General features: G+C 42.8%; 1 protein-coding gene across 1 annotated transcript; it reads right to left on the bottom strand.

Moving 5' to 3' along the window:
• Positions 1-12,299: 12,299 nt before the first annotated feature.
• tnk2a (tyrosine kinase, non-receptor, 2a) lies at positions 12,300-21,717 on the bottom strand. The gene is made up of 19 exons (XM_029529084.1): positions 21,555-21,717; positions 21,361-21,431; positions 20,689-20,895; positions 20,366-20,515; positions 20,144-20,239; positions 19,638-19,819; positions 19,364-19,490; positions 19,127-19,273; positions 18,678-18,772; positions 18,116-18,310; positions 17,370-17,461; positions 17,162-17,206; positions 16,829-17,064; positions 16,024-16,227; positions 15,299-15,933; positions 14,246-14,387; positions 13,914-14,009; positions 13,423-13,550; positions 12,300-12,556 (listed from the first exon to the last, which is right to left on the bottom strand). Exons 1-19 carry the CDS (start codon positions 21,715-21,717, stop codon positions 12,550-12,552), a joined length of 3,018 nt encoding a protein of 1,005 aa, XP_029384944.1. The 3' UTR covers positions 12,300-12,549.
• Between the last annotated feature and the right edge of the window lie 874 nt (positions 21,718-22,591).

Genomic DNA, 22,591 nt, shown 5'->3' with positions numbered 1-22,591 from the left:
AATTTTTTTTTATATTTTATGCTGCACATCTTACCTGCTGTAATGGTCATCTCATTCACTGGTGGGAGAAAAGCAAGAAAACAAAAGAGACAAAGGTCAGCACACTTTACATTGCAAATGGACAATTTAAACCGCAAGCCGACTTGGTCAGGTTTGCAGCATTTAATCATCATTTTTCATGAAGTTGCCAGTGACTGCACACAAGCAAACAACAGGCGATTTAAACAGATGGAAATGGAGGATAAAACCCAACTTCAGCCACAGGAGGCCAGCTCCTGGCATTTCTAGGTCGAGTCAGGGGCATGAAATGGTGCGGATTCATTAAGTCTGATCTCCTGCATCACTTATCAGGGTGTTACCTCAACAAAAAGTGGAACACATCAAAGTAGTTTTGATAGCTGAAGGTTATAAGATGAATTTCTAAACACTTTCAGACTAATGTGCATTATAGTAGCTTCATGTATTGAGTTGAATCTGTTTAATCTACAGCTTTGACGCATGTATTCAAACTTGCAAAGAGACAGAATTGCAGGTGGAGCGAGTGCGTTAATATTCTGATTCGTGGCATTTGGACATGTTTCCAATAGTGTTCATTAAGAGTAAGAGCATTCTCATTAAGGGGTATTGACACAAGCTGGGGAACGCAGAGAGAGTGAGGCGAGCAGGAGGCCAACAAGTTGTCAAACCCGACCAACCTCGTGCGTGGTTTGACCCTGCCCGAGGTCCTGGTCACAACAATAAACACTTCTAAACGTAAGAAGCAGTCGAGGTTTGGTTTGAAATGTTTAGGTCTGCTGAAAGAGAAGAAGGTATTTCAGGTTGTAGTAAGTACTTCCTTGCCGTTAGGACGTTAATCTTCACAGCTGTATGAATAAACATAGAAACAACGTTTTGAGCTGCGTTTCATCAAAACGTCTGTCCTGCTCTATGCAGCCTGACTCGCTCTGATATATTCAGTGCCGCCCCTAGAGGTCACCTAACAATAGAGGGTAATAAGCTGCTGACAAAAATGACCTACAGGGTCACATTTTACAAAAAGGACAGTGTACCAATAACTAATTACATGATTGCAGTTTGAATTGACTGAATTGAGGTGCGAGCCGCTGCGTGGCAGGCTGTCCTTGGCAGGATTCATACAGCAAGCCTGAAGTTAATAAGCTCGCAAGCTTTTCCATCTTGGCAAAGCGTGCCAATTGAGCTGAAAAGTGAAGGCGGCTGGTCAGCATGTAAAGGGTTAGGCTGCTTTAAGTGGCTCGCAGAGTAGCTGAAGAGGCAGCGAAATGGGGAGAGGAGATATTAAGTTGAATCCAGGCTCTTTTTTATTGGTAGCTTCACATAACATTATCACAGATGACGAGTGTGTGTGTGTGTGTGAGGAGATACAAAGAGCCAATGTGAGAAAATAAAGAGTTATAATCAAATCCTTTATTTTTAACTTATATTAACAATAAATGATTGCGTTATTCTTGTCCATCGTGAAAACATCAAACGCCGCCTACTCAGACTGTTGTTCAGAAAAAGTAATCCAGTCGACAGAACCAGCGAAGGTCCGGACGAAAGCTACTTTGGCGGAGTTTGATTAGAAGAATAATAAAAAAAAAAGTCACACTGTGAGCTTACTTTTCACAGGAAGCATCTGCTAAAACAAACCATAACAGGCAAAAATAAAGATAATTGTTTAAAGCTGAAAGGGATACATCGTCATCTGCCATCTGTCAAAAAGCAGAATAATCAGTCACTCTGGGGGAAGTTAACGAAGGTCTGAGTGGCTGACTACTCGCTCAGTAGACGGTGGGTGACGCAGCAGGACGATGACCTGAAACATCAAAATTTATCTAATTATCGAATACCGAATGACTTCAAAGTAAGAAAATATAGCTGCTTGGGCTGTCCGGTCACTAACTCAGACATCCTGGGGAGGCTGAATGACCCGTGTTGTTTCAGCGTTGGGGCATTAATAGCAGACAGCAGATGGACCCGAACAATATGAACTAGACATCCATCAGACAAAACCCAAGTGAAAACAGGATTCAGCGTAGTGCTGCAGATGTAATAATTTCCACCATCTGCTCATCGCTGCTTCTGCTGCAGTTGTTGTTGCCTTCATGGGAGCAGATCATCTCGGCCTCAGGCAGGACGTCATCTTATGTACATCAAGATGATTAACAAGTGTTGGAGCTGGGAGACAAGATTAACAATATCTCCCGCCTCAAGGCCAGAAGGTTGCTTTGATCCATTTGAAGACAAGGATGCAAAATATAGTTGACAATCTGCAATGTCTTCCCTCTGCTTTAATTTTTTGATCTGACAGTAAACCTTTTAGTATCTCGGAGGTCACACTTAGTTTAATATGTTGTGGATGTTGACTATTTCCAGTAAACGGCATAACAATATTAGTTTGGTTATAATTTTATGCCAGAAAGCGTTCCAGCTGATGTCTTGGTGAAGTCATTGCTGTAATCATCCAAACTGTCCGCGGCAGAAAGCAAATGCAGCGTTGCAGCTGAAATGTGACATCCTTTGTCACCAATCGAGGTTGAAATACGTCTTAAATTACATGAGTACCACTGGGCCTTTCATAAAACAGAAGGCGCTGAAGTGTGTTAGAAAATTCAGCCGGTTTACATTTTTCTTTGGTTGACTTTAAACCACTTAAATTCCGCGTACATTTTTTTTTTACTGTTTTTATTTTTTTTAAACAATTCATGCAGGAAAAAAATAAAGCCGATTGAATAAGGCAGACAATATAATTTTTCTTTTTTTTTTACCGTGTTATTTCATAGGACTTGGCCTATTAAGCAGTTTTACAATAAGATGAGAAGATTCAGGGATTTTTGATTGTTGGAAAGAAAGGTGAGCAGATGAAGATAGGGGAAGCTCGGGGAGTCAAAGGGAGTTGAGACAGGAAGGAGGGCGATGGGTTGTCAGACAGGCTGAAAATGTGTCCCAGCAGCACTCTAACCTTTTTCAAAAGGCACAAGAGCCCAAGAATTTCAGCCCCAACCGTGATAAACGGCTGATAAACTCACCGAGGATGTAAGACACTTGACGTGGTCCACCATCTCCGGATTCCTGTCCTCTACACGTCCATCAGCGCCAGGCCCGACTTCCTTCCCCTTCAACGTCTCGTTCCTGACTGAGCTAACAAACATACAGAGAACATTGAACAGGTTTGCTCAGCGGAGTAACAACTGCAGCGAAGGTCTTTCACTTCCTGGAGCCGTTCTCTTTATCCTTCATCTGCAATTTCCTCACACTTATGCAAGGTTGCTGTTGGAGGTGGAAGCTGCATCCTTGTTCGCCTTCTCAGCATCGTGTAAAGCTGAAAAATCCAACGCTGAGACAGGAGGTGGGAGATTGATGTGATTACCGACCATCTGCATGTAAATGGATCATTTTAGACTAACAAGGTTATTGCAGTGCATGTAAACAAAGCTGCTGCCCTAACTTGATTTTTCCCAACAACCTAATGTGCATATAAATGTTGTCAGAGACGTCCCATTCTATCGCTGTGATTTGTTTTGTTTTGTTTTATAGCAACTAAAATCAAATAATAAAAAAATACAGACCTCATTTCCATCTACAATTAATTGATGCTGCGATGGTACATTTTCTTATTTTGGTGTAAATATGCTTTATGAACAAAGTAAAACTCTTGATTTACTTACACGAAGAAAAAAAAAAAGCTCTTAAATTCTCCACACTTGAGTATGCATAACGTCTCACGCAGCCCTTCATCAAACAAACTGAGCATCAAACCAAGAACAACCAAAGACCTTTTTCATCAGAAGAGATCAGAATGTAATGTTTTTGTTGTTCCATGTGGGTGATTTTCTCGCTGTCAGCCAATAAATTGATGATTGAAAAGGAGAGCAAAGGAAGGGAAGCCAAGGAAAACTAAAGAGGGGATGAGGGAGAGCTAAATATCCTTCAATTTAAAGTTTTTTTTTTCTTTAATTAATTCTCATTGAAGAAGATGGGTGAAATCGACTGAGGGAGATGAAAGGGAAGTCGTGTTTACTTACGCTCCTTCTTTCTGTCCTTCTCAGGTTCTTTGTATCACCCATTTGGCTGTGAGTCAATGTCTCCGAGTTGGGGAAAGCATCAGTATCTATTTATCCACACCATTACCCACATCTCCCACCGCTGCATGCACACGAGGTCAGTCGCTTTGACCTCTGACAAGTGCCAGCATGTGATTACAGAGGACCAGAGGTGGAAACGAAGTTACACTTCATTGTTTTTTTTTGGGCGGGGGTGTACCTTTTAGGGAAGACAAAAAGTTACAGACATTTCAGTTCAAATCTAGGAACAGTTACATAAATCCAAGAGGTGGAGGATTGTATTTACTAATAATAACAAATTATATTTTTTTAACAGTTAAATTTTGTGTATTTTGGTAAAAACATTCACTTGGACTCAAAGAAAGTAGAATGTGATGTGGAAGACAGACAGACAAGAGTGTCTGTTGTCACACACAGAAAGTAATAATGAGTTTGTGGAGGAAATGCTTTGGAGTCCCTTCTGTTGGTGCTCAGTTTTCTGAGTGCTTGTCATGTTTTAATGCATGAATATGACCTTCGTTCACCTGAGGGCATCAAAGATGAGTCACAGCGAGCTGACCCACCGATTCTTAACTCCATTTACTCTGGATCAAACAAATAAACTGATGTAAATAAAAAAAATGTCTTACCGGATATGTCTTGATGCTTCGTTACGCTCCAATCTTCAGTCCTTTTTAGGAATATATTGATAACATTTCAAGTACATTTGTGGCAAAATATGGGAACTGTATTATTTTAATTTTCCATCCCGATTCCAGTACAAAGATATGCAAATCATGCCATTTATCCAGTAATGAAATGCTACCCTGGACCGGACTGCTCAACCTTGAGGTGACCTTGTAGAATAAGTAGAAACTGAAGCTAAATAGATTCAAGATCAGCCGCATGCAGATGCACTCTCTCTGTTCTCTGCTGTCCGTATAGGACTGACCTTCATCTTACATCCTGCAGAAGAATCATCAACAGTTATTTCCTTTGCTGAATGCCTTGTCTGACTTACATATGTACACAATAACAGCAGTGGCAAACCTTTATACTCAATTCTGCAAAAAAATGACAGAGGATGTTGACTCACCGACTCATGAAAACCCACTTTATTTATTATAGAAAAAATATTCCAGTGTACCTATTGAATCTGACAAGATGGTCAGATACATTCCTGCCAATTGGCATAAAACATCCGCGTGAGGAAGATGGTGAAAAGTAGTTAGTATAAGGCCAAATTCACCTCCCTGCCCTGCCATTGTTTTTAAGACATAGGTGAGTGGTAGAGGAAATCCTGTTCACCGCTGACTGATGTTTGTGTGAATGAGAAAGACATGGCAACATCTGATAAAGGCCTGACAGGAGATAAATTAAGCCTGAAACGTCCCCGAGGATGCGGGGCAGGCAGACAATTTCCTCCTCCTCTTCCACCTGAAGAGAAGAACAGAACCTGGCAAACAACATTAGCCAGATGCTCGTGCTGCCAATCAATAACAGCAGGCCCAAAGTTATTTCTCCTTATAGCTGTGTGAGGAGACAACCACCCATAGGTGAAAGGTCACAGGTTTGACCTCTGAGGTGCATAAAACAAGTTACATTTTAGTCCTTCCAACTGAGGTAACCTTCAGATTCAATCCACTGCAACTGCAGAGAAAGAATCAAACCTTGGACTGGATCCGGGGACCATGTTGGTACCCGTAATATGATAGTGACCCATTGTAGCCTCCAATCTACCCTGACAACATTGCATTGGTCAAGGGGGATAATATAACCTCTTGACATTTAAATGTAATGAAGGCTGGAGTACTTGTTAGACGACAATCACCTCCACCCAGCAAATCACAGTCGCTGGGTGAGAAAGTGTACAGATCCCCCTTTAGACGGCAGACAAATGTCAAAGTACACACAATCAGAACAAGCAAGGGCTGAAAGAATGAAAAGCTAATCTGGCCACAAACTGCGGCTGATTTTGAAAACCAGACTGGTTTAAATTTCAAACAGCTTTTCCTTGTTGAAACCAATTTGAGCTGCAAATCTAATATATATATATACGAACTCCAAATATGAGGAGCAGTGTGGCAGGCAGGCGATTGGTCGAGTTGTGCGATGATGCAAACTCAGTTGCAGTGAGGGTGAGTGAGAAAGTGAGAAATAAAAGTTTGTCTCAGGTCACTGAAGAGGGAGATTAAATTTTAGCCATGCAGATCAAGTGTTTTGTTTTCCAGCACAGTGTGACAACCACTTTTCCTCCCGAAATAACCCAGATTTGATCTGAAGTACTGAAGCCTTTCCCATTTTAACCGATGTCCTGTGTGATCAGAGTAAGTGGATGGCCGCTGCAGAGGGCAGCGACTCCAATGCTGCATCAGGAGAGGGAGGCACTTTGTGAAATCACACATTTCCTGGATTGAGTTATTTGTGCAGTCAGAGAAGTGGAAGGCTTGCATAGTAAAATGTTGCATTTGCTTTTGGCCCTCTCACTGAAAACCTGGTGATATTGTGCTACCAGGAATGCTGTCTGAGCAAATTCAACGTGGTGTTTCCTTTATTAAACAGACAAGGAGACGCAGTGTTCATGCCCAGGCATGCAAAATTATTTTTATTTCAAAGTCTGAATAATTCCAGTGTAACAGAGACTGCGTGGTTCAAAACCACTTAAAAAAAAAAAAAAAAAAAAAAAATATGATTTCAACATGAAATTGCCTTCAAGCCCTCAAAATTCTTTTTGGATTGCAACTTAAAAAACGTGTTCGGCCAACAGCAGCATTGGGTCAGCGTGTTTTTCACCTTCAGCTCCTGGAGGAAAATCTGCAGGATAACCTTCAAACTGATCCAGAGATAAACAAACAAACACGTCTGAGATCCAAATAGAAATGAGAACGCCTGAGCATTTTTTGTTTTGCTTGTCTGGGAGAATCCTTTTACTTTCGTCTTCTTGCTCCTCAGGCCTCCTAGGTGTCCTTTACTGCTTTTTTTTCGCTCCGCAGGGAGAACACATTTTCCTCTCAGTTTGACACAATCAATTTCGACCCAGTTCAAGGATGAGTCACTTTTGCTCTCTATTTGTCTCTCGCTGTTTCCTTTTCTTAATGTCTCCCTCAGTTTCTCTATAAATATTCAGATAAATATCCTGCAACATCCTTCTCTCAATCAATGCAGTCACATCGAATCAGATCAAACCTCAGCTTGCCGTGCTGACATCGTTTACATATTCATTGTCGGCACTGAAGAAAAGGAGACATCTCCATAAAGAAAATGGAAATGAAAGGGTTGAAGCTGGTCGTGACATTATGCTGCTAATAAGATTGCCTGGAACGAAGCAGGTAGCAGAAAGGAAGAAAAAAAAAACAAAACAAAACGCTCAGAAATAATCACATTCTCAGTCTATTCTGTATATTGTATGTTTGACTGTGAAATAGTTATCTAACAACGTCAATCTCTTCACTTCTCTGATCAGTGTGCCAACCAACCATGACACCATCCGTTGGTTTCTGAGCTGCCTTGAGTTTGTATTTTGGCCGTTGTCATGCTTGGTTTTTTTTTTTTTTTTTAAATGAGAAGAAACTGTATTTGGAAAAAAATGACATCACGTATTTAACAGACCAGAACTGAGAGAAGAAGGAGAAACTGAGATCATACGTTCAGCAGGAAAACATTTACTGAAGAAATAAATGGGCCTTCTACACAAACTGACTTCTTTGTGCAACAATTGTATGTAGGTTATACAGTTTTCATTGTGAACCTCCCTCTGATGCTTCTATTGTAACTTTCAGGCCAGCAGATTCACTGATGTTTTTTGGCTATCGTTCGATGTTTCAACATGAGTCTCTCCGTATGAAAAACAAGAATTACTCTGCTTCTAATTTATGTTATGAGAGAGAGAGTGTGTGAAGTTTGTGTATGATCTAAGATGTTGACCTTTTCAAGTGTACTCATTAGAGCCCCGCTCGGGCATGGTTGGCTGGCTCTTTGGCCAGCTTTGGCAGAAGCACAAAAAGACTGGCAGCTTTGTTTGTTGCCAAATTGTCTGCCCTGCAAGTCACAGTTCAAAAACAACAACAATGTCAATAACTACAGAAGCAACCAGCCAAAAAAAAAAAAAAAAGTCTGAAACTTGGAATTTCAGTCTAATGAGTTCTGGTATCACATATCTGTGTGACTGAAGAGCGAACGAGGACAAAGTCAGGCCAGACTTTCCTGTAGGAACTGATGACCAGGTAAATAAAGTCTTTGACGAGATACAGATGAAGCAAAACACAAAAATGTCTGCTTTAAACATCTTCCTTCATTAGACTCATCCTCACTTTACCTTTACTTGTTTATAGTGTAACTTGAATTCTCTCACCTGAGGAACTAATAAAGGATTCATTTATCTTATCCTGATATATACAATCAACTGTAGGTCAGATATCAAAGTCAAGAGTACTGTTATGAGTTAAAAATGCAAAAAAGTTAAAGATGGCTCCAGCCAGTCAAAGGGGAATTGCCACTAACAGCATTAATCTATTGCTTCCGTAAACATGAGACTTATGGAAACAAATGCCACCATTCATGAAATGTGGGAAGCACCCGGATACACCACCACAGGGGAAAGATGATAAGGGCTCAGCTTTCAGCACAGCGCCAGCGACTGCCAGTCAACTCAATGCCAGAAGCACAATAACAGTTTTTATGACTTCGTCCCAGTGCATCAAGGGACTTTTTTTTCCTGGTAAAATGAACTAAAAGTTTATCATCACATCGTTCCTAACTTTTTATGACATGTTTAATAAATGTTGAGCGTGTAAAAAGAAAAAATGCCATGAGGCAGAGGCAGATATAGCAGAAAACAAGTGCCCAGTCAGAACAGAGTCTGTAAGTTATGTGCTGATCACAACACACCACAGGCGCAACAAATTCACGGGATACCAAATAACCTTTTCAAAGCTATCGACGAGTTCGGGGAGCCCATTATATCTTAAGTTTGGGAAACAATTTCGCTATTTTGCATTTACGCATAAATTGAGCATGAAGCAATGAAAAAAAATCATGGTGGTATAAAAATGCAAATCGCTGTTGCTTTTCCAGATGTGATGAGTCCCAAAGACATTGTAGAGACTGAGTATGACCTTGCCAGAAATCACATTCTTCACCATCCCGCCATCCTCAAAACTTCCAACCTATAGATTTACACAAAGCTGCGGAAGTACAGACACAGCACGCCTGCATTTACAGTGAACCCAAACACAAACATCATTCATCGCACACAGCAGGCCGTGCTGCAAGGAAGATGACATAATGAACTTTTTTTCCCCCTCCAAGTGTATGGGAATAAATATATATTTATGGACGGGCTTTTACATCATTCAAGGTCACATATGAAGCAATCAAACAGAAAAGCAGAGAAAAGGGGGCGAGGGGGGGAAATATCACCCATGAAGTGATAAAAAAAAATGATGAAAAGAGTCAGTGCGGGTCAGTGCCACCACAATCCAGGAGGGGCGGGGAGAGTTATCAGCAGGTCAATTGTCCAGTTAGTCAATCCATATTACTGACTCGTGAATCGATTGGTTGCATCAGTCTAATATTGAGCTGAGAGACCTAAAATCAATACACACTCCATCCAGCATCAACACAAAGAGTTGAATATGTAATGACTTAAAAGTTAAATTCCACTGTTGTCTTTAGTCGTGTCTTATCATTAAATTTAAAGATTGCCTAGTTGCACCCTGGCAGACAATAAATACGATATATAAGATGCACTCGATATGCTTGTTGGGTGTGTTCGCTTATGTTTGTTTCCATAAGTTCTGGCAGTTCTGGGTTTTGTGTTTGTTTGTTTTTTTTTTTCTTTTTTCTCCACAGGACTACTTCTCCATTAAATTGAAAGGAGCCACTTTGTATTCATAACATGTTCTTTAGACCACATAATTTCTTTTTATGTCTAATTTACTAAATAACGCATAGCCATATCTAATGTTAAATGATGAATTACATTTCACAGTCCGTTTCATTGTTGTTGTGTTTTAAATGGTTGTTACTGAGGGCAGTGACAGAAGAGACGGCCAAGGTGAGCTTTTCCACAGAAGTAGTTTTCATCTGAATTCTTTCCGTTGAAAAATTAAAGGCATTTATTATACATATATATATATAAACTGAAGACTTCTTCCCAACAAACCACAAATGAGGACACCTGTGAGCTTCCACCAAACAAAAATTTACCCAGAGCGATATCCACAAGAAGAAAATAAAGGAAATCCTTGTGAGACACAGAAGGTGCATGTTCATGCCCAAAGCATCGCTGCTGGATGTGACAAGAGTGCTTAGTGTTGTCCTGCAGAGGGAGGCTGATGAACCGTACTGCTCTGGGATCACACTCAGCAATCGCACCACAATGCACTGGAGCTGCAATCAATTTAGGAGAGAGGCGGTATGTGAGTGACTGGGTGATTGAACGAGACAGGGGAGGGATGGTGCGGTGGCCTCACGGTCCCATTATGGAAAGGTCACAGGTTTGATCCCAGAGGAAGTAGAGACAAGATTTCCATTAGAGACACGACTGCAGCAGTGCCCAGATGATGTTTAGCGACTAACAGCAGGTTTTTGTCAAACATGTTTCAACCACTTTACTTCAACTCCTGAACTTACTTCCTGTGGAAAATATTAAATACCACTGAAGATGTGCCATCCACCATTACTGCATGTTAATAAAATAAATAAATAAATAAATATATATATATATATATATATATATATATAAAATTAAAAAAACTATCCATAAAGTGATGCATTTTTTATTTAATAGAAATAAAAAAAAAGGTGAAATAGGGTTAATACAGTCCTGCTTTAAATTCATCTGAAGTGATTAAAATGTTTTTTAATTTTTATTTCTTTCAATATGGAATATCAAGCAAAACATCTGATATGTTTCCTGTTTTAATTTACTTAAGTCTATTGAGTTCTTGATCATATTTCATCGTCATGTATTAGTTACACCTTTTAGCTCAGCTTCGGCAACATTCGATCATTTTGTGTGTTTAAAATCTTAAACCTGTTAGCTTTATGAAATAAACAAAGAACGCCTGGAGATCTGAAAAGAGAATCACTCAAATCTCAGTTTATTACAAAACAACGGCGGCCATATTTGCAAGTATAAGCTGCTGTAATTACACACTATAATGCACACAAACTTTGTGACTTAAAGAGCTTAAAACTGAGCCACTGAGTAAGAGCCGTTTCGAACATATGCAAGTGCACACACGCACAAAGACATACAAACATAAACAGGAATTACATTAACAACATTTGAATGTGTTCTGAATTTCACCAGCTTTTATTTATGTGCTGCATTTTTTTTTGACCAATCTGTGACTGTTGGTCTGCTGTAACCCGCCGCAACAATGCGCAATTTCCTACTCATTCCATTTTCTGTTTAGCTGCTAATGAATGTCCATGAATAATCACATTTAAGGTCAGTATTTGTAAACTATGAGGTTGGTCATTGCCAGCTGCTCGCCTTAAGACCACTAAGCTGCAGCGCAAAGCACACATGCACACACTCGTACACAACAGCTGCCCACTTATTCAGGCGAATGGCAATCAAGCTCTTCAGCATGTGTTTCTGATTATCATAGAGCAGTGATTTTCACAAAAGGAAATACTAAACATCAGTTTTTTTAGTTGCATTACGTGTCTAATTTATAGAGGTTTAACTTAATACCCTGTATTTATAAGCAGATTGAACATATTGTCTCTTTGCCATTTGGCATCATATTGCCTTCCATGTGAGTCATTCATATCTATATGAAGCCCACAAAGCTTTAAGACACAAATGATGCATCAGAAATACTTGTTATGCTACCAGTTGATATCAGTATTTGTATTAATGGCACTAACCAGTTAAATTGTTAATCGTCTTCTGACCAGCAGTCAACATGTCGACAAAAATATCCACTTGTGTGTTGACACACTCAGTAAAGTGCGATGTACAATACAACATAGTTAAAACATACAGTAGAGTACAACTTCATAGTTCGCTGACGTTTCCCTGATTTTATGTTGTTTCATGTACAGCAAAAGGGCATGATGCATTTACAGTGCTTGAAAAAAGGTGTAAGCTTAATGCCTGCACGTAAACTTCAACACACATACTTCAACACACATGCGATCATAGCAGATGCATTACTGACACCCACTAAAGGTTCGCGGCAGCTTTCAGCAGAAAATTCTCAATAATCATGTAAAAAAAAAAAAAAAAAAAAAAAGAGCATAAATAGCAACGGTTCAAGTAAATAGTGTGACTCATTCAACAGGCTGCTCTGTTGGCAAATAATGAGCATGCATGTGTGTGACACAGGTAGTAGCAGGTATTCACAGTTCATAAAATCAGGCACATGTGCTGCCTTATATTCCTTCATTCATTGAAAAGCATGACTGCGGCTCGATCCCTTGAGTTGATGAGTCATCTGAGCATTTCGCTTTTGATTCAAATGGCATCGGGCTCAGTTGTTGATCTTGCTCCTCACTTCCTGCGACACAGGGAGAGCGAGGCAGCGTCAGGACGGGATGCAAGTTCTTTTTTAAATGTTTAAGGAAAAGCGCTAAGACCTTTTAGAGCCGTACTGAAAAAAACAAAACAAAACCAAAGAGCAAACAGAAGTCACCAAGCGTCGAATGGCTTGAGAGAGCTCAAGATTTAAAAAGTGTTGGTGGACAACAAAACGAGAGCGGAGATCTGAAAAGATGTAATGTGAAACCCCCCCCAAAAAAAAGCGAATATAAATCTGGACTGCGGTGAAAAGGAAAAAACTAAATAGAAATAATAACAATAAACTTGGTAATTAGCTGAGAAGCTGAGTGTATTAACAGTGACGGGAGCAGACAGGCAGCGGAAGAAGAGCAGATGTGCCTGTTTTGTTCGAGAACTCGGTTTTCCACAGTTTTCCAACTATCGTTGCATCGTTGCGTTTAGAAACTCAGCAACGCATACACATGGGAGAGAAAACAGCTGCACCGTACTGTGCAGCGCTGCCTCCCATACAGCCTGTTCTCCACACTGATCACACATTTACGTAACGAGAAAGGGAGTGAAAAGAAGATAGATGCTTTTTTTCTCTCGTACGTTCTTTTAAGGTTTTGAAAAGTTTGAGGTTCAGGGTTGATTTATCACCTTTTGCACGTTTGTGCATGAAACGAAATGTGTACTCAGACAAGGAAGCATACGATATAATAAGTCAAAAATAATTATTATGAATTAGTCCTATAGTAAAGTGAAAGCACATTCAATGGGGCATGGAGTTCACCGGTCTAACAGCCTGCTTTCTGGTCTTAATGCTCTGCAGCTCTACTAAAAGTGTCGTAATCACTAAATTAAGATTATCTAGCTTGGTTTTACCTCTTTTGAAACGGGCCGTATGTGTCCAGCATGACTGTGCTCGATTGTTCCAGGTTCCACTGGTGGCGCTGCAAAAGCTCCTCACACTCGGCCCTGGACCGCAGCCCCAGCCGAAACAGCTGCTCCACCTGAAACGTGAGAGGCGGTTTTATATGATCTTCCTTTTAATCATCCTGTTCATTTTGTAACTGATCTTATTCTGTTTCAACACAGAAATTTATCTTCCAGCCAATAAAATTGAGTTGGAACGGATCCAAAGCAGCAAACAAGAAAACCCTTCTTATCGTCTAAATTGCAATAAATCATTCATTTGCTACTTTTTGGAGCCAAAGCTCCTGACCAGTGACGGCAGATCACATCATTTTAAGTTTCTCTGGGCTCGTCCTTGTGTGATCCATTATTCTATACACATGAACTGCTGACATCTTCTCAAGGGAACAGATGATATGATTTATACAAAAAAAGATTGACAGATGTGTGTACCTTTGTACCTTTAAATGGTTTATGGCCTGAGGGATGCTCCAGTTGTGACTCTGCAGAGCAGCCTGACACTCCTCCAGCGTGACACCATGGACTGCTCCTTGCACCTATCAAATATACCTCGTTTGACTTCACTTTAACTTACTGTTGGAAGGACTCGACTTTTGTGAAAAACGTCTTCTCGGGTGGTGATGACGGGAGGAATAATGACTGATGATAGATCGAATTCTTTAACATGTACATGAAAATTCATCTTGTTCACAGAAACAGGTTATTTAAAAATGCTTCAATGTAAAAACCTTTTTGATGCATGACACGATTTCTTCCTTCTGCTCTCCCTCACCTGCCTGATGCTACTCTCCTGTTGCATGCTGGGTACTGCAGTTCGCCCGTTGTTGTTGTTGTAGGAGGAATTTCGTTTGCCTCCACCAGGCTGCTGCTGCTGCATCATGGGTTTGACTGCTGCCATGTTGGCCGCTCCGTATCTGATCGATTTAAACAGGCAATGCTTAGGAAAATGATATAATACGATTATAATATGGAGGAACGTTCAAAAAGAGCTAACAACTAGTCCTTCACACAAAATGTTCTCTTTTTTCAAGCTAAAGATGGAACTTTTAAGCTTAAACTTTGTTTTAGTGAATATTTTTTTAAAACATTCAGTGGTCTATTAATGTTTAGACTCAGATGTACTTTAATTGGTCACAGTTTGAGTCCAGTGTTTTAGACTGCGGTTGTTAAAAAAAAAAAAGTTTTTGCATTATTGTGGTACAGTTTGTCATTCCAGGTTATTTATTATTCCAATTACTTTTCTGTAATTGCCGAGCTGAGGTAAATTTAATTATTCACCGCATGGATCAGAGGAAGATTAGAAACTGCTGGAGTCCAAATAAACAAACTTATTACTACTTATTGTGCCCTCCAGACTGAGGAGCGAAGACTATACACAGAGTCTCAATGACGTGATGTCAGAGCATCACAAAACAAATTCAATAACACAAGTGGATTAAAGCTGCGGAGAGACTAAAATTTGTTCTTTTTGCTTCAGTGACCAACACTTCACTCTGAGAGGGATCCAGCTCAGTCAGTCAAAAGGCACTCTGACTCTTTATTGAGTGATGCTCATGCTGCCGGTGTTATGTGAGCGCTTCTTTGGTGTTTCTAATATTTTCCAGTGAGCTGGAAAAAGCATTTTCATCTGTAACCTAAAGGAACTGCATATCCGGTGAAACAATGCTGTGTCACTTTGGACGAAACTGAGCGACGCATTTCAAAGAGCGATATGAAAGTTTTCTCTGCCAAGAAGAAAAGTGGTAAGTGTGACGTTAAATCTGATGTCTGACGTTTAAAAAGTTTCCCAAGTCTGTCTCCAAATCTGAATGAAAGTACAACACACCTTTCCAGAAATGCTGGTCTCTCAGGCAGCGGGGCTGGAGTAGAGCTCTGGGAGCCGTCAATCAGCGAGGACAGGCCACGTCCTTCCCGAAAGGGGAGGGGCTCCAGTAAGGAGCCGGTGGTGTAGGAGGAGCCAGGAGTCGCGAGCCGTGATGGATGGGATGCGGTTTGAGGCGAGGAAGAGGAGGAGGAAGAGGACAGGAGTGGCCCTAGGAGTCCAGACGCCCGGCGGGGAGAGACAGAAAGGGGAGGGGGAGGCAGCACGACGGGGGAGGAGGAGAGCGGTGGCACAAGAGGGAGGGGAGAAGAGGAACGGGAGCACGGCTGAGAAAAGGTGTGGTCTCTCGGCGGGATCTGAGGGGGCGTGTCCTCCTTGTCCCCAAGAGATATGGAGCTCGAGCGGGCCTGAGGGTGGGGGCTGATCTTGGACGGACGCAGCGGGGGGACGGGGCTGCGAGGAGGCAGCACTGGCCGGTCCTCGAAGCAGGAGGTGAAGGAGGAGGAATAAGTGGAAGAGGGGGAGGGAGGAGGAAGGCAGATCTGTCGGTGGGGGGCCAAAGGAGCCAGAGGCATTGGGAGGGGGGAAGACGGGAGGGAGCGGCCGGTTGCCATGGGAACCTGCAGCTTCACCATCACCTGAATTGAACAGTGGCGGACAAAAATATGAGCAGAGACTGAAATGTGTGTCTGTCAGATAGACAGACATGGAATTGGTGTTTACTTCACCTCTCTCTGCAGTTCTTGGAAGAGGTCAGCTGACTGTGACTCACTCCTGCCCGAAATAGCAGCACCGGGTGTGACCGCCGTCTCGTCAGTCAGTCCCTTGTTGATAGATCGCACCTCCTGGTCCTCTGATTGGTCCTCGAGCTCCGTAGCAACCTCGTCGTAAGACGGCTGCGGCAGAGGCCAGTCCAGGATGGAGGGAGTATCCTGAGACGACACAGACACATAAAATAATAATTTTATTACTCCAAACTGGTGTTGTGACAGTGTTGTGAAACTCCATCCCAACCCTAAAGAGTGTTCAACTGCAGCTTGATTGAGAGAATCAAAGGGAGACCGGAGATCTGAGCTGGAATTGATGTGAAATCCCAAAGTAAACCACTAAATCTGGGAATCACATAATCAATCCGTGAGCAGCAATCCATCACCCCACACGTGTGTTGAATGCATCCAAGAGGAAAGAGGTTATTTATGATATCTCTGGGCCAAAGGCTGAGCCTCACAATAAGGAGGTCGTGGGTTTGGTTCCCAAGCCTTCCCTTAAAGGCCGTGGAAATTTGTCACCGTTGAATGACGTGTATATAAAACCATCCCTGTGATGTGATGGCTGCACCGCCACACATCACAGGGAGGGAACGGACTAACATGATGTGCCTGGACATTACATTACATTTGATGAATTATGAAAATAATCTCAATGAAAAGCAGCAGTCATTTTTTGAAGGAAAAGGGACTTTTGGATACTCTTATTGTTGGTTTTATCTATTTATAATATAGTTTCCATGTTCTTCTATGTGCAGATGTACACCTTCAGTGTGTCCTCATCCGGCTGCTCTGCCTCAGTAAGCGGCGAGGGCGTGGTGGAGCTGAAGCTGTCATCAGTGAAGTCAATGAGCGACACCTCGCTCTTGGCCATGCGCACTCCGGACCCCTCCCAGGGTCGCAGCTTCAGACCCAGGGACACGCCCAGCCTCTTCAGCCCAGACGAAGCGCTGGCGTCATCATCGTCGTCGTAATCGTCCATCACCGAGTCGTAGAAGGGCTCTGCAAACACACACACACAGTGGAGTCAGAGAGTACGCAGCGTGTATTTAGAGGGCAGATTGTACGCTGCAGAAAAGACCAGGTGTGAAAAACGTACTCTTCAGCAGAACAGCAGGCTGAGGCGGGCGAGGTGGGGGCTGCTCTGAGAGAGCGAGAACAACCAAATCAGTCAGCACTGTTCCACACACCATTAACATTTCAAGACAAACTAAACAAAAAAAACAACAATTACAAGCACTGTTATTTTTAAAAAAAAAAAAAAAAAAAAGTTTCCATCACGTGGGTTTTCGTATTCAGAACAGTACTTTTGGCTCGGTTCGGAAGTTTGGTTGGTCTGGCGATCCCGGACTCCATCCCGAGGATGTCAGGGGGGTCCATGGGGTTCCCCAAATACAGACTGCAATACAGAAAACACATTTAATAGATTAATGTAGCAGTAAATTCCTTCATACTTAATTACAGGAAGGTTACAACATGGGCAAAGTTCCAGCTGAACCAGACATCATTTATTTCTGTGGTAGCTATGGACCAGATGGTGCAGACAACAAATATAATTCGTTACAGAACTGTAGCTGTTCCTGACCTATAAATATACCTTTGCTAATCCAGGAGGTATCGTACCTGGTAGGAGGCGTTGGATGTGTGTAATGTAAAAAAATAAATAAATAAATACAAATGCTGAGGCAGCACAGGTGGTTCACTGCTGCACTCCAGTGGAGAGTTAAAAAAAAGCACACATGTATGTGCAAATAGTTTGTAATTTAGTTTGTAAGAAGAAAAACTAAAATCAGAGAGGAATAGAAGAACGCCACGTTTATGTTCTGTCCAACTTCCTTCATGTCAGCAGCTGAGAGTTCTGCATCTAATTTCACAATTGTCTAATTGTGTTTCTCCTTGTATTCTGGGAAATTAAATAATTTGGTTGGACTGTTTATTTGACAAGTTCTAATTCTCTAATTGAAGCTAGTTAAAAAGTTGTAATTGATGACTGACTCCCAATGCTTTTTTATTCCCCCCCCGATGACTGTGCCGATGACTGCGGACTGTTCACCTGTCGATGCGGTCTGCGTGTCCCCAGCTGCGGTGAGGGTCGGTGTCTCCGTGTCCGGTGTGGATGAACGAGTGTTTGAGCGGTCGGCTGATATCGTGGGCGGACAGGCCTGCGACCGAAGTCACCACGTGACGAGGAAACTGGCCGACATGCAGCGTCCCCCTGTTCTGACCTCGCCACCAGTAATGCTCCGCCCTGGAGACACACAAATACACAACATACCAACAGTTAAACACTGAACTGTCTTTTGTGTGACCACATTCAATCAGCACAGCTAAAATTGACTTTTTCCTGTCACATGAACGAACTTCCATCACTGACTGAAAATCTGATTATGTTTTAACTTGTGACTTTTGCTTTGAATGAACAAGACAAGAACGAACAGTGTGTTGAATGAACAGCAGGAGCCACAAGATAGCAGAAACAGTAACTATCCAAATTCAAGGAATCCAGTGACCAGCAGGACCGACACTAAGATGGACACGCAGACACACACAGTCATTTTGTAGAAAGGTAACTGGGAGCGAATGGATCCTCCAGGGAAGCTTCCTCGCACACTGACCTGCCCTCGATGATGGTGATAATGTCGTTCATTTTAATTTGGAGCTTGTCTTCCTCCTCAAAGTCCTGCAGGGCTCTCATGTCTGTGGGCAGAGTCTGCAGAGGACGGGGGGTGGGGGGGTGTGAATAATGAGCATCATCATCGAGACAAAAACACTTCATGCCATCTTATCTAAATGGTGATTTATTTGTGCCCACTTTGTTTTCCTGTTAGCGTCCTTGGTTGCCTGATGCTGCACTTTGTCTAGCTGAAAAACAATTACTTTCAACGGCTGATTGAATTAAAATGAAATAGTGAGTGTAAATGTTCATTACTGACATTTTTACTGTCAGTGATAAAAATCTGTGCTCATTTAGTCCATTTGGTCAAAAATGATCAACAAATATGAATGAAATTCAGCTCTGTGACAGACCGGCCACATGTCCAGATGACTAAAGCTAACGTGCTACCTCTAGCAGGAAGTCTCTGAGGGCGATGAAGGTGGGTCTGTCCTCTGGTTTGGGGCTCCAGCACTGCAGCATGACGTTGTAGACGTCTTGAGGACAGTCGTCTGGTTTGCACAACCTCTCGGCCTCCACGTCCACCTTGTGAAGGATCTGCAAACACACACATACACACATGTGCGAACAGTAACACCCTGAAAATGGATTTAAGTTTTGAGAACTTTTGTGCAGCTCTGCACGTACCTGACTCCCATTAAGGCCCAGCCACGGCTCCTGCCCGTGGGTGAACATCTCCCACAGGGTGACCCCAAACATCCAGGTGTCAGACGCATGAGAGAAAGTGCGAGACTTCAGAGACTCCGGAGCACACCTGAAGGGAAGGAAGGATGAAGTCACAGAGAAACAACAGGAAGAAGACAATGTCAAAGATAATTAAGACTCCGGAGGGTTTGATGAGTCATCCAACTGGGACAGGAAATCGCAGTGTTAAGATGAGCCCCCTCCTCCTCCTCCTCACCAGGGGAAGGGAATTTTGTGACCCTCCTCCATGATGTACTGGTCAGTGTGTGTGGGCAGCGCCCTCATCAGGCCAAAGTCTCCGATCTTCACCGTTTCGTTGGTGGACAGTAGAACATTGCGGGCTGCCAGATCCCGATGAAGGAAACGCTTCTGTTCCAGGTAGGCCATGCCGCACGCCACCTACATGGCCACACACACACACACACACACACACACACACACACACACACACAAAACAAGCCAAACACATTAATAGTTTGTGTGACTTCTGCATCATTTCAGAGTTGTGATTCACTGGTGACAGGAAATGTCAGACACACATTTTCAAAACAACGCGTGCTTCATTTGATTATTTTGGCTCATTTGAGTTGTGTCTTAGTTTGTATTCACATCTGTTGTGGGGCACTGCAGCAAAAATGAGACGAAATTAAAGAAAAGAGGAATTTGTGGGGTTCTACTTTATCTTTCTTATATCCTGTTTTTCGCTCTTTGCTGTTAACAAACCTGTACGGCATAGTTACAGAGGGAGGAGATGAGGATGTGACCCTGACGCTTCCTGAGACGATCCAGCAGAGAGCCAAGAGGGGCCAGCTCAGTCACCTACACACAGATACGCAATGAAATAGCCACAGAGCTCAGTAAAGTATGAAATGACATTTCATTCTGTTGTCCTTGACAAGAAGGACTATGTCCTTAAATCTGTGTGCATGTGTGTGTGTTTGTTACCATCTTCATGGGCTGTGTGAGGACGACGCCGTACAGCTGGATGAGATTTTGGTGGCTCAGTGAGTGCATGGCGTTCACCTCTCTGATGAAATCGTCCAGACCGTCTGAGTCTAACACGGCAGCTTTCAGACACTTCACTGCTACCGACAGCTGCAGGGACACAGAGGGAAAGAAAACATTGACGTGTCTAATTCTGCTCCAACGCCAAATGATGCAAAGCGCCTCTGGACCAGCTGGTGATGGGACATCAGCATCAGACAAGCCATCATGACTCTCTTTTCCTCTTCCCATGATCCTCTCTGTCGTGTCCCCCCCCAGCTCACCACTCTGCCATTGGGACCGGTCCACTCTCCTCGCCGCACCACGCCAAACGTGCCATCTCCCAGCCGCTCGAACAGCTGCAGCTCGGACTCCCTGATCAAGCAGGTGAGGGACGCCCCCGCCTCGCTGCTGTTCGGGGCCTTGCTGGAGGATGCCCCCTGGGGGAGGGGCTGCGGGGGGTCGGTGTCAGAACGTTTCACTGGGAACACCTGCAAAGTCCAGATGGAGAAACGGGCAATTTTACATTTCTTCATATAGAAGCCGTTATTATTTACAGTCAAACACCCTGAAAGCAGCCAGATGTTGATTAACCATTAAACCCTAAATTCCTGCTGCACGTCACGCTGAATAAGCATAAAGTCAGATGCATGAAATTGTAGTTTTCCTCTCCAAATTCAGCTATAGCTGATTTTCACTCAAATATGATCGTAATGAGCTGCGGGGGCGTTCAGCCAAAGAGGGAAAAATACAGAATTATGGCTCTATTTCCTTGATAGTTCTCTTTATCCAGATCTAAAAGTGAGCAGCTTTAATAGTGTTGAGTTGGCATGTTTGAATATCGTCGCTCTGAATGTAGATAATCTGGAAATTTTCTCGCTCAATAATCGGTTCTGGTTGCGACGTTGTATATATTTTGTCACGTCTAAGTGTGTTTGCACAGATGGGAACTGTACCTTGCTCATCCAGGACTTGCGTTTATAAAGGGCTCTCCTCCTTTTGACTGCCTCCCACAGTCTCCTTTGACCTGAACAGACACAATCACAAACGTATCTCAACCTATCCACGCTGAGGATTTACAAAATGAAGTCAAATTTACCTTACACTGAGATTTGAAAACATTAAACAAATATGGCGTAATGAGTCCAACCTGGACGCCCCATGCCGATCTTCTCCAGGTCTTCGTTCTTGACGTAGTCGAAGTGGGAGAGTCGCGTGACGTTGAGCTCATCTCGGATCCGCAAGAAGTACTGCTGCAACTGTACGTCTGTTAGCAACTCCAGAAGCCACTCTGTCCCCTCCTCACACTGCATCTGTAAGCACACCCATTTCAGCCATTTTACTCTCAGTGTTAACAAGTCCTCATTGGCTGTGTGCGTCCTGCCTTGTACTGTACATTATCATAATAAGTATGTTAGTGGATACTGCTAATGGACACAGTGTAATGTGCAGAGGAAATACAGGAGCAATTATTATAAACACGAGCAGTATAAGTCAGAGTTTGCTTTACAGAAAGGAAAAAAGATGATACTGAACAAAATGCTGCTGTAGTTTTATGTGTACTTTCAGTTGATAACTCCGGGCCTCAAAATCAAACCTCATATTGTTTGCAGTGACCAATAAACTGCATCACTACACACAGGATCACAAACACACGCACGCACACACACACACACACACACAAACATGTACTGTAACCACAGGGAGGGAACAGAAATCACTGCACGTCGACTCACAACTCCAGACTTTACCATTCGTCCCCCGACACTCTCCCCGATCCTCCTGTCCCTCTCCTCCTCGTCCTCGTCCTCCCCCTCCTCCTCTCCTCGGGTGTAGGGGAGTCGCTGGTACATGTAGCTCTCCCCCATACTGTAACAGCTCCTCTTGTCCTTCGCCTCGTCTTCCTCTCTCTCTCTCTCTCTCTTTTTTAAGCTCTTCTTTTTCCTACCTAGCTGCTATTAACAGGAGGTGTTAGCTCGACTGTGGCGCTCCTCTTTTGCTCCCACTCTAGTTTGTGCTAATCTCCCCTCGGCTCCATGACCTTCTCTGCTCAATCGATACGCGCATGCACACACAAACACACCGGGAGGCATCTGACGCCACTCTCTCTCTCTCCGGTCGTATCACCTACAGCTATCTATAAACAGTCTCAGTCTTCCCTCCCACCGGTTCTCTCATTCCCTGCTG

The sequence above is a fragment of the Echeneis naucrates genome, chromosome 20 (genome assembly GCF_900963305.1).
Source record: "Echeneis naucrates chromosome 20, fEcheNa1.1, whole genome shotgun sequence".
In the NCBI taxonomy this organism is placed as follows: domain Eukaryota; kingdom Metazoa; phylum Chordata; class Actinopteri; order Carangiformes; family Echeneidae; genus Echeneis; species Echeneis naucrates.
This window is presented reverse-complemented; position numbering and strand designations above follow the sequence as displayed.